A 12488-nucleotide genomic window follows, 5' to 3' on the forward strand; every position below is an offset into this window, starting at 1 on the left:
ATTATACGCACTGTTTAGATGAAAGTAATTGTCTTTTCAAAAAAAAAAAATTCTTAAGCATTTTTCATTTTCATACACATCTCATTATTACTCACTCAGTAACCATTCTCTCAGTTTCCCTTTTAAAGTTTTATGTTCACACGTAACTGTTCAAACATCTAGGCAGATAACGTCGTCGTCAGTTTCCTCGACAAAGAATTCTGGCTTCCATGGCTCCTCGTCGCTTGATGATGTAGTAACACTTTCGATTATTTTTTCGTCTATTTTGATCGGTTCAACTTCTTCTTCAACATAGTCACATTCACTTATCACTTCTGCTTTCATTATCGTCGACAGGGACTCCATGGCTCTTTCTAAAGCTTCTAACTTTGCTCTAAGATCGTCAATCATTTCTCTTTGTCGTCCAACCACAATCTCTAATTCTAGCACTCGCGTTGCTAATCTATTTCCACGTTCTCTACCTTCTAAGGCCGTTATTCTTTTATCTAAAGCTTGTATAATTCGTCCTTCTGTATGCCTCGGCTCTGGCGTATCGTTCACACTCATGTTTCCTTCTCTGTGATCCTTAGTCGTCTTCAAGCTGTTATTAGGTTGCTTCCATTGTAAGTGCTTCAATTTTCCCAGTTCAACGAACTCAACTTTGCCTTCCCATATCGTAAGCGGTACACGACTCATTTTTCTTCTTTGTTTTTTTTTTTAAGTATCTCCTTCTACTGTATAATTTCGAAACGCGACAAATTCCTTTCAAATTTCACAACCGACTTGTAACTACTTTCAGAGTTAACTAATTTCTAAATATTTTTACGCTACATTGCGATCCTATTGTTCATATTTAAAACCTTCAGAAAAATTATATATATATATATATATATATATATATACGCATCATATATTCAACTAATATTTCTTCTTCATCAGCAAATTCATTCGAACTACATATATTAACCGCGTCCCATTTCATTTTTATTTCCTTTTGAATTCATTAATATAAGAATTCATTACCTTGAAAAATAAACAAACTAATATTGTTCGGCGTTCTTATCGTTGTTCTTATACCGTCTTCATGTATGTCGTCACATTCATTCAACATATGCAACAAAGTCGTTCTCACTTTTCAAAATACATTTTTCCATGATAAAAATAAAAAGGAAATCGATCGAATTTGATTCTTAATTCGCATGGTCATTTATCAGCATATTTCCACAATGTAATTGTTCATATTAATTTTTTATTTATAATTTCGTTTCCTATGAACTGATATTGTGAAATATAAAATTAAAAATATACAAATTTGTGGTTATTCATCAGTTTTTGTTTTTAGTTTCACAACAGTTGGCATTTTCTAAAGGATGACGGGAGTCATATTTCAATAATTTAATGAGCTTGAATAATGGGAAAAAAAAATATTATTTCAACATTTGCAACGAATATGATTTGTAATTTAATAATTTAATAATTTAATAATTTCGTCTCTAAAGTCATTCTGCGCCAAAATCTTCTATTCTGGCTTTACTAACATATTGTGCCTTCATTTGGTTTATTTCGCTTTTATTATCAAACTTGATTTTCGCATCTGAGTAGGCACTGTGACTACGAAAATTTTTATGAAACGGTGTTCTATAATAATTTTGAATGATTGGGCCATTGCTATTAAAAATATTCTCACGTTCCGAATTGGTTAAACTTGTACTATTATACCATATTTTTGTTTTATGTGACGGAAAAGACGAAACTTTATGAGAAGAGTTGCCCTTGTAGTCTGTGCTTTCCTTCATATCATTCCTATGGCAGAAGGGTATTTCCTCAACTGTATTTCTACTTATTTTTGTTTTGAAATATGGTTTATTCTTTCTTTGTTGGCTAAAATCATTCGATTTATAAGGTGAAGAAGAACATGTAAAATTGTTTTCGGTCACATTATCAACATCAAGAGTTTTAACAACATCATTTGTGCCATTCTGAAGAGTTATAGAGGAATCGTTGTGTTTTAAGTTGCCACTGATCTGATAATTCGTTTTATTCATACATTGAGGATCATATCTATAGTATTTATCATAAAATGGAGAAGTTCTTGTTGCCTTGATTATAGGAGTTATAAGATTTTTACTTTTATGAAAATGCGTATCTTGCTTTCGTTGTTCATTTGTTTGATTAAAATTGCTCTCATGGTATATGCGATGGTTCATAAAATTTTTTGTATCAGAATCGCAAAATAGATCTCTGTTTGAGTTGTAACTATTTGCTTTATTGGAAAAAAGTTTCTTAGAATTGTAACTGCTATGACGGTTGAAGAAGCAATTGTCATTTAAATTTCGAATATTATTACCATTATTTTCAGAAATTGTGTTATACTGTTCATAGTGTTGGTTGTTATATGGAAAATCGTTTTCATTTAGTGGATACCTGTTCGAATAATTTCTTTTACCCATGTGTTGGAGTTGATAATTATTAAAATGATTGTTTTTAAATTCGTTGTCATAATTTTGGTTGCTCTAGCAATCGTGGTATGAATTAAAATTGAGCGAGTGGTTAGAATTTCCTTTTTCTCTAATTTCAGAAGATAAGAATTTATTTAAAAGGTCTTGAATGTTTTTGAAAGATGCCGCGTGAAGAATTAACTTGACTACATTTGACCTAGTTTTCATTATACAAATTTCGAGACACTTTGAAATAGTCTCTTCATTTGCCAAAGATTGTGTAAAACCTTCATTGACTAAGCTTCTACAATAATCTAATGCTAATGCTTTGCATTGGTCAATGAATTGTAATAAAGATAACTTTTCGTAAGGTAATGCTTGAATTTTCGCTGATATTAAGTTAGACTGGTCATATCGGATCTTTATCTTCAACGAGTCTTTAATTTCTCTAATAGTGTTCTGATTTTCTGAGACTGCGTCTGATGCTCGTCCTTCTAACCTCGATAAGATAAATAATCTAAGAAATTCTTCCTCTTGGCGGTCTGAAATTTTTTCTAATAATTCAATGGAATTTATGAAAGACGTAAGGCTTGAGGGATGTCCTGCGTAATTACAATTAACAATTTGAGCTGCTAACTTAAGAAAGTGTACGTGTTCATTTTCATTATTACTGCTTCCTCCAAGGAATTCTTTTCTTTCTTCCAAATTTGTATTAACTATATTGTAGTCGTTTTGTTTGTCAATAGATCCTAACTGTGTCAATAGGTATAAAATAAATTTCGTGAATATTCTTCTAAAAAAAAATTGTGTTTGGCAACAATAGAAATGGATTAATTTAGTTTTGTCATATACAATTTTATCGAAGTTGTTTATTCGTACGCTCCACATGTTGGAAAATTTATAGATTTTTGTAGGTAAAATTGAATAAAAATTTGATTAAGTAACTGATATGAGATTTAAATTTAGTTATACGGAAATTTAACACTTTGTACTTCAATGCGCGTCTAAATTGATTGATTACGCTCCTACTATATGAAAATTTGCTCTCAGTTTGAAATCGTATATTTAAACTTAAATTAATCAACGGAAATTATGTTACTTTATGTCGTAAAATTCACTGCGTCTTCAGTTTGTTGGTATTGTTAAAGAAAAATTTTATAGTTTTCGCTTTCAAAACAAATTAAATTAATTGTGAAAGTATTTTATCACTTAAAAAGAATATATTTTTATATAATGCTCTTTATACCTTTGTTTCCAATGAAATATGCTGATTCTGCAATTTGATAGCGTCGCTCGAGTTTGTTGTATGTGAAATTAATTTTATGAAATTGTGCCTAGCCATGTGTATATCCCCAAAATGTCATATGCCATATCAAAATTCCGTCCCGGATAGTGTTACGATGTTATGCCTATTGTCTGGTCTTTATTAATTTTCGAATATTTTAGGGCCCGCATCCCTACGCAGATAGAGATGCTCGTTGCGTCGGATCTCGGTGGAGATGGACGTTTTCCATAATAATTATTTTGCAATCTTGTTTTTCTGGTTCACTAATTTTTTCTTGTAATTACTTCTGGTACTTTGACTTGACAAGCAGTTTAAAACTTTACTTATTATTACCAATTTAAATAATTCATTTTATTTTTATTTTTTTCACAACTGCGTTCTGCGAACAGTTTTTTTTTTCACTTTTCATATCAAGTACATCACCAGTGTATAAACGTATAAGCGTGTATACAGGTCTTTGTTTAATTGCCTTTACATTTTGCTGAATAGGCAAAACCTGTCGGTCGCCATATAATGTGTCTCATCAGGCTTGTGGTTATATTCAGACTGATTTATTCATAATCCAATGGTGCACAAAATGGTTAATACATATACTTAATGAGAGAACAATACTCTCTCTTACTAAAGCTTAACTAATTAGTCAGGGGATACAGTGCAAGTACATAGTGGCACTACAGTTTTCTTGTCGAGTCGGTACATTTTATTGAGTTCCCTGTCCTGGTCACTCAATAGAAAATTCAAATTTCTCAAAAATAAAACCATCTTACTCTCTTGTCGACCCATCCCACAATAGCCTGAAGTTATCTGTGTAATATCCTCAATGGGGTATTAAAAATACCGCCACGTGTACAGAACTTACGAAATCATAACTGTTCAAGTGAGCAACAAATAAACAAAACTCTGACAAACAGTGAAAACACAATGTGGAACGTAATATAACAGCGGTATTTCAATTAAAAAATCCTTGTCTTTCGAAGTTCTGTGTTTATTATAATTTTAAACTGATGAAGAGAACATCTTAGCAATAAGAGCATTTCTCACAGCTTTACCTTCTTCAAGATATGGATTGTCAATGTCTAGCATGTCAACACCATATTCTTCTGTGACATCAGATTCAGTGTATGGAGGAATCTCATGTTCGACATCGAACGAATGATGTATCAAAAAATTGTGTAATGTAGCACACGCGTAGATTATTTTACCTGCTTTTTCGTGTTTGTATCGGAGCGCTTGCTCACCCAAGCAGCATCTCCATCGATTCTTGAAGCATGCATTGAAGCGTTCGATTTTGTTTCGAATCGTTCTTTGTTTTTTATTGAAACGTTTCTCATTACGTTGGTTATCGGTAAAGTCACTTACTGGAATCATTAGCCAGGGTTCTAATGGATAACCCAAATCCCCGAACATAAACGAATTTTGATATATGTTTTGGCTTTGGTCTTCTAAATTGAATTGCGATTCCAGTAACCCGAAGATCTTTGAATTATGCCATATAAATGTATCGTGCGTGGAACCAGGATAACGTGCATTAATATACAGAATACGCATATCGCTGTCGATGATCACGAGCATATTTATAGCAGGGAAATGTCTTCGACTGATAAAAGAATTTCTGATGCTCGATCCCAAAGCTGATAATCGAACTAGAGTTCCATCAATTAGAGCGAAGACTCCGTCGAGTTTATAATCGTCCTTGAAGCGCTTTTTAACAAAATCAACTTCTGATTGTGTTTTCGGGAATTGAATATACTTATGGCTTAAATCATTCGTTAGGATACTTGAGATTTCGGTTATTGATTTAGAGACAGCGGATTGAGACATCATGTCAAAAGCGTCCATACCCACTCTGCGTTGATAGGATCCAGTCGCATAGAAACTCAAGCTTGCTAATACTCGCAGATGTAAAGGTATAGCTTCTTCTGTGTCATTTTTTGCAAACGGTGATATTTCTTCAATCAATTCTTGAACAAGGTGTGGAGGAACTCGGTATCTCTCAATTGACTTGACTTGACTTGACTTGAGTAACCAAAACGTACTCGTGTGAGCGATCCCATGATAACATTGGACGTGAGGATTTTGGTTTGATTTGATTGTAAGTCACACCCTAATCCTCCCTTTTCGTTCTCCTTGATTACATTCAAAGCACACATTAAAACGTCTTCACTCTCCCTGCTCAACTTCCACCTTTCGACCCTTATGTGTGTTCTGAATGATATCAGTGTAGGGCACACCATTCTGGTCTACTATTTTCTTATATACCACAGAGTACTTTCTGTGGTAACTAACTCAACCACCGTCGCACGATCTATGTGGTCGGACTAACTACACGGCAGTGGGGAGATGAACCAACCACCTGAGCTCTTTCATTGCTCGGAAATATTTTTGTATAGAATTGGTATCGTGAAGAAAATTACCTGTAGCAGGAGACTTACCAAACCACACGTCATACAAACCATTCATTCAGATTCATCGATATTTCATCGTAAGGCATCAAGCGTTGGTGCGTAATCATTCTTTTGACTTTCGTATCATTCAAAAAAGCGTTCTCCAATAAGCCATTAGCGCGTGAAACGAGAGAGATAACATTAAGATCAGATATCTTTAGCAGAAGATAACACAGGCAAATTTTCACATAAAGCCGTTTACACTATCGCTAGTCAAAGAAACGAGAATGCTCCCGTCAACAAACATCCGAGAAAAACTGGAAGCAAATGAAATACTCGCTTTTCCGACAGACCGCGCAACGGGAATGCTCTTCTCAACGATTCGTAAAACGCTCCACATGTGTTGGCCACACCACGTAAACAACGACACCTACATGTAGAGGATACGCTCCTCTTAGGCTTCTAATCGTACAGGACCATCCGTTAAGCATCTGTTTGCCAAAACTGGTATAACGGCACATCGAAATCAAAAGTGTAAATGCACAAAGAAAAACCGTGAGATACGACACATTCAGAGAATGGTAACTGGAAAGCATCAACCATTCATTCTTCAAGTTACATCGCACGTACCGAAAACCGTTAACATATACAAACCGTATCTGCGTCAACTGGAGTCAGAGTTTTCTCCAAACCGCGCTGCACTGTGTCCCGAGCGAATCAGTTCAGTATCATTTACGCGGTACAAACCGTATTTGCAACACGTTGACACCAGGACCAGAGCCTTCGTTCATCTCTGCGTTGATAGGATCCAGTCGCATAGAAACTCAAGCTTGCTAATACTCGCAGATGTAAAGGTATAGCTTCTTCTGTGTCATTTTTTGCAAACGGTGATATTTCTTCAATCAATTCTTGAACAAGGTGTGGAGGAACTCGGTATCTCTCAATGAATCTAAACATTAATAATTTAAATAGTTACAGATAAACTATGAAATTTAAATCTTGAAGCACTACCGATCAGTCGGAATAAGGAAGGGGTCCATTGTGTCCCGCAAACGTCGTTTTTCGATTCTTGTTTTATTTTTCTGAATATAAATCAAAAGTGGCACCATTTTTGATACGCTTGGTTTTGTACGTAATAAAAGAAAATCAAAATGCAAAGCCTATTAATTGTACAACTTATCGTTGTCGATCAATTTTTGAAATTATAAACTTGTAAACGTCTTCATTTCAATATGAAACAAGGCATCAGAACAGTCGGAGCGTTTGCTGCGACCTAGCCCCGTACAACCCGTAATCCTATTTCGTCCGCAACCATAATACGTCCGTAGCCCTAATACGCCCGGAACCCTAATACGTCTACAACCCTCTAATGCGTCTGTTACCAAAATGCAAGTCAAGTTGGGCATTGTCAAATTTATTGAAAGTGTTCATTTTTAAAATTGCGCATAGCAATTTACGATTTACGACATTATTTTAGAAACCCAAAATTTTTTGCCAACTTTCCATTGGGTATTCAATTACCTCTCAAATGAAACAAAAACTAGCAAAATCGGTTGAGATTTACTCGATTTATGTGCAAAAAACACTTAGGGCCGAGTAACGACCTTTGAGCCCTCCCAACAAGCCCACGTTGCATCTTACCCAAAAACAATGTTCAGCAACTTTGTTCTACTCGTCAATACCTTTCATTTGATATATCACAAGCAGCTATTGCGTGCGTATTTCGGTAGATATCGTCGAAAGACTGAAAAACACTTATAGGGCCCTAGCTCTGGAGGGGCCGACCCTACCATGCCCATTTTCGAACTTGACCTTACTTTTGTCGATACCAATCGGGGATAAAAGAATTTTGAAAAAAGGTTGTGATTTACTCAAGCTAGAGGACGGACGGACGGACGGATGGACGGACGGACGGATGGACGGACGGACGGACGGACATTTTTTTTATTGCGGATTCGTCATCTATGAACATAACCAAATGCTTTGCCCTTACTGTCTGCTTCCAATTCGACGTGTTACAAACGGCATATTAATCTTATAAGCCCCCAGTACTTCGTACGGGGCTAAAAATTGGTTAAAATTCCCTTCACTATTATAGAAATAGAAAACCAAAGGTTTGTTATTTCCTTTGCAACTTCACTATGTCAGGAACGTAAAAACGATGATAATAATTGTGTAACTCTTTTTAATGAATGATAAACATAGTTCCTAATAAATGTTTGTTTCTTCTTCTATCATCTTATCAAAATGGTAAAAATTTTTATCTGCTTTTCAACTCATTGTCCTAATATTTTTTTTGGTCAGGAAAAAATACTTACTTTTTTCTTTTCTAATTGGTCAATCATAAATAAATTAAAAAGAATCGTACAGTGAACGACATCTCAAATGTCTCACTGTCCAATTTTTCTGAGAATTTTATTGTGTCATTGCAAATTCACAATGACATTCTCTGAAAAAAATGACAGTGAGACATTTGTAATGTCGTTCACTGTATATATATCATTTATTGACGTAGTGTGTTATTGGTTAATTTATACAAAAAATCAATTAGAGTAAAAATTGTTTGTATTTTTTAATAGGTTTTTTTTACACAATTTTAAGTTTCTTAAATTAAACGCTCTACCCCCATGACATCGTTGAAACGTCAAATATACATGTTGTAGTCATAGCTCAAGGGTTCGTAAGCCAGGTAATACCATCACCATACAATCATCTGTCCAGTCAAATAACGCCACACAACATTGGCACCACCACACAAAACTTTGACTCATGATGCTTTCTATTTCTTGTTTCTTAACTTTGAAATAATCTCGCTCAGTTTATGTCGAAGGAATGGGTCCAGTAGATGTGAAAACTTGTGAACCCTTTCATTTTTTTTTTCCTTTCAAACGGAACCTATAATCCTTCGTAAAATGTATCATTGATATATACGAAGAACAAAATGTACAACACGAGAAAAAATGACAACAAATATTTTTTTTTCGTACTGGTGATAATGTGTTTCGAGATGAAACACATTTTTTAAATCTCCATGATGACTTCAATGAAGTATTCTCAATGACAATAGTTATTCTTGCTCCAGCAATAATTATTTCGTGCACAATATTAGAGATGTGCGGGCCGAGGTTTTTTCAAAGCCCGACCCGACCGGACCGGCCCGAATCGCTGGTTTTCAAACCCGAACCCGATAACTTTTTAAGGCCCGAATCCGACCCGACGCGACAATTTTTCGGCTAAACCCCACCCAACCCGACCCGAAATGCAATTTTTATACTCAAGTGAAAGCCCTAAATATACATTGAAATCGCAGAGTCGTTCTTTAAGTTTACCATTTACTTTAAGCATTTGATTCATTTAGTGAATGTGTACATTGTAACATTATTTTACAATAAGGGCAAATTTTGCCAATAACGGTCTGTTGCGTTACAATTTTTAAGACTGAAAACTCTAGTTTCAAGAAAAAATCGTAGTTTCATGCATTAGACTGATCCTTCCTCTATTGCATCAAAGTGTTAAAAATTTAATCTGAGGTAACTGGTCATACAAAATTATTGCAATTGGCGGAGGTCTACATTTTCAAACCCATGTTCTACGGCGATCAAAATTTTTTCTCTGCCAATAACGGATTTGTTCCATAGTTTTTCACGCTCTATCGTCTCCAATAAGTTTTATTCGTTCACCATAGAAACTCAGGCGTCCGCTGATAGACGATTTTACAGATTCTGAAAATTTACCATCAGCGAACCGCCGAGTTGTGTGGGGGACAACCAAAACTTTCGGGGATGGAAAGAGCTGGAAAAACTGTAGAACAAATCTGTTATTGGCGGAGAAAACATTTTGATAGCGGAGAATTGCCGAAGCTCTAAAGTTCGAATTCAAGAAAATATGCCCATAACCGAAAAGGTCCTAGCAGTGTTAGCATGTAAAAAGTACCTTTAAAGGAAGTAAATCTTATGATACATCATTCGAAAGGTCTTGGTCTAGAACTAATTTTAGTAGAGTAGGAAACTCCAAAATGGAGTTATAGTGGAGGGTAGTATCTGTGATTTTTTGGGCTCCTACAGTAATCGCAGATTAGATAGCAAGAAATTCATGTGTTTGCTTGTTTTTTTTTTCAAGTTCCAACAGTTCCACTTCTTCTTTTTCAGCCTGTTCCTGTCCACTGCTGGACGTAGGCCTCTGCAATTCTCTTCCATTCCGAACGATTAGTTGCCACTTGTTTCCAACTTGCGCCTGCAATTCTCTTTATACCATTATTCATCTCTCTGGTGGTCTACCTCTAGGTCGAGTTTTAGGCGAATATCCAGAACAAACTACTGATATACTGTTTGGCGCGGGTGTGCATTTTACCATATTGACAAACTCCATACTATCCAAAAAAAAGTGTCTAAAACTTATATATATATGGACTTCCTATTACATACCCTATGTGCAGGGATTCCACGCACTCCCTTTTCTCACTATTTCCAACTATTTTCAAGATCTGAAAAAGTGAGGAACTATTTGCTCTATTTCTCACTTTTTTCAACTATTTTCAGACCCTTTACTCACTTTTTTTTTAAATCAATTAAAATGGATTAGAAAATGTTAGAATTGTAAAGTTTCGCCTGCGGCGCTAGAAAATTTCCTTTTTTCTTCTATAAAAATTCTATTACCTTGCGAAAGGCATTATACCAGAGTAACCTCTAGAGTACACAAAAACGTCATGTCGTCGCTCCGCATCTACTTTGCACTTTTCTGAGATGCATCTACGTATCTCCGCTGCGTATTTGCATTTATGTCGAGGGGGCCCGCACTGAATTTGCAATTTTTGCAACTCTTTTGCAACTCTTTTTCCTCGTGCAACTCTTTTGCAACTCTTTTTTTCGGCGTGCAACTCTTTTGCAACTCTTTTTGCGTGCAACTCTTTCTGCAACTCTTTTTTTCGGCGTGCAACTCTTTTGCAACTCTTTTTGCGTGCAACTCTTTCTGCAACTCTTTTTCATCGAACGCACAGATGGATCGAAAATCGGTGTTATTATCAGAGATATAATTACTTGAATTCAATGAATGGTTGGCTATGAATTGAATATAAAATGTTATTTTGTATTTTAGTAAGTTACTAAAGTTACTAATAAAAAAGATTAATGTTGGGAACCGAAGTCAATACCTTATATTTGTAGTACTTCCGAAGCCTTATTCCGTAAAATCTTTTTGAGAAATAGGATATTTCGTTAGATAGTAAAAAGGAGGTAAACTTTCAGTAGTTTGGCTTATTTCTAATTCTCGATTTGTTCCCCCTTCACGAAATGGTAGCGACTCTTTAGATTTCTACTATTACAGTGTAGTGAAACGGTTCTAATCTTTAATAGTTTTTACAATAAAAAGCCAAAATTATCTGAGAAAAATGGAATGGACATTTGTGAACATCTCAGTGTCAAAATTTTAAATTTCTTGTCAGTTGGTGTTCTTTACAAACACATATTGTGTCTCTAACGTTAGTTCTCGAAATTCTCTTTAATAATTGTATAGAATCTCTTATCTCTGTATTCTTACATCAATTGTATGTACCAAATTTGTTTATAGAATGAAGATCTTTTTTCTGTGTTAATTCCAGATTTAGAATGTGCAACTCTTCTGCAACTCTTTTGCAACTCTTCTGCAACTCTTTTGCAACTCTTTTGCAAATCTTTTGCAACTCTTTATTTTTGACACATGCAACTCTTTTGCAACTCTTTTTTTCGGCGTGCAACTCTTTTGCAACTCTTCTGCAACTCTTTTGCAACTCTTTTGCAAATCTTTTGCAACTCTTTATTTTTGACACATGCAACTCTTTTGCAACTCTTTTTTTCCACGTGCAACTCTTTTGCAACTCTTTATTTTTGCGTGCAACTCTTTTGCAAATCTTTTTTTCAGATTGCAACTCTATGCAACTCTTTGCAACTCTTTTCAGTGCGGGCCCCCTCGATTTATGTATCAATAGCTATATTTTTTAACAATGATATTGCACTTTGCTCCTAAGCTCCAAAAATTGTTAGTATATTGCAATTCCTTTTGGAATCCTTATCAATAAGGATGAAAATCGTCAATTGAAAGAGTTAACTGATAGTGCACCTTCTTTTCGATTTTTTTTAGAAGGATTGCGCAAATGGTTGAATTGCCGTATAAGGTGGAAGGTATACGTTATAACCAAGACGCTTTCAAGTTACAAGTCAGGCGCTTATGAGTAAATTTTCAAAACATCCAAAAACTTCAACATCAACATTTTTGAAATTTTATACAAAAATTTAAAATTTGTTACTAACTCATAAGTGTGTAAAATGAAACAAATAACTTCTATTTCACTTGAAGAACCTTACGGTTCACTATATTGCAGTCAGTATTTTGTGGATGGATGTTAAATTGACATAAAAATTACAGGAA

General features: G+C 34.9%; 1 protein-coding gene across 1 annotated transcript; it reads right to left on the reverse strand.

Annotated features, from left to right (window-relative positions):
- Nucleotides 1–4698: 4698 nt before the first annotated feature.
- Nucleotides 4699–5682, reverse strand: LOC119082464 (putative nuclease HARBI1). Its single transcript, XM_037191982.1, has one exon. It carries the CDS (start codon nt 5539–5541, stop codon nt 4699–4701), a length of 843 nt encoding a protein of 280 aa, XP_037047877.1. The 5' UTR covers nt 5542–5682.
- Nucleotides 5683–12488: the final 6806 nt, after the last annotated feature.

The sequence above is a fragment of the Bradysia coprophila genome, unplaced genomic scaffold (genome assembly GCF_014529535.1).
Source record: "Bradysia coprophila strain Holo2 unplaced genomic scaffold, BU_Bcop_v1 contig_439, whole genome shotgun sequence".
NCBI lineage: Eukaryota > Metazoa > Arthropoda > Insecta > Diptera > Sciaridae > Bradysia > Bradysia coprophila.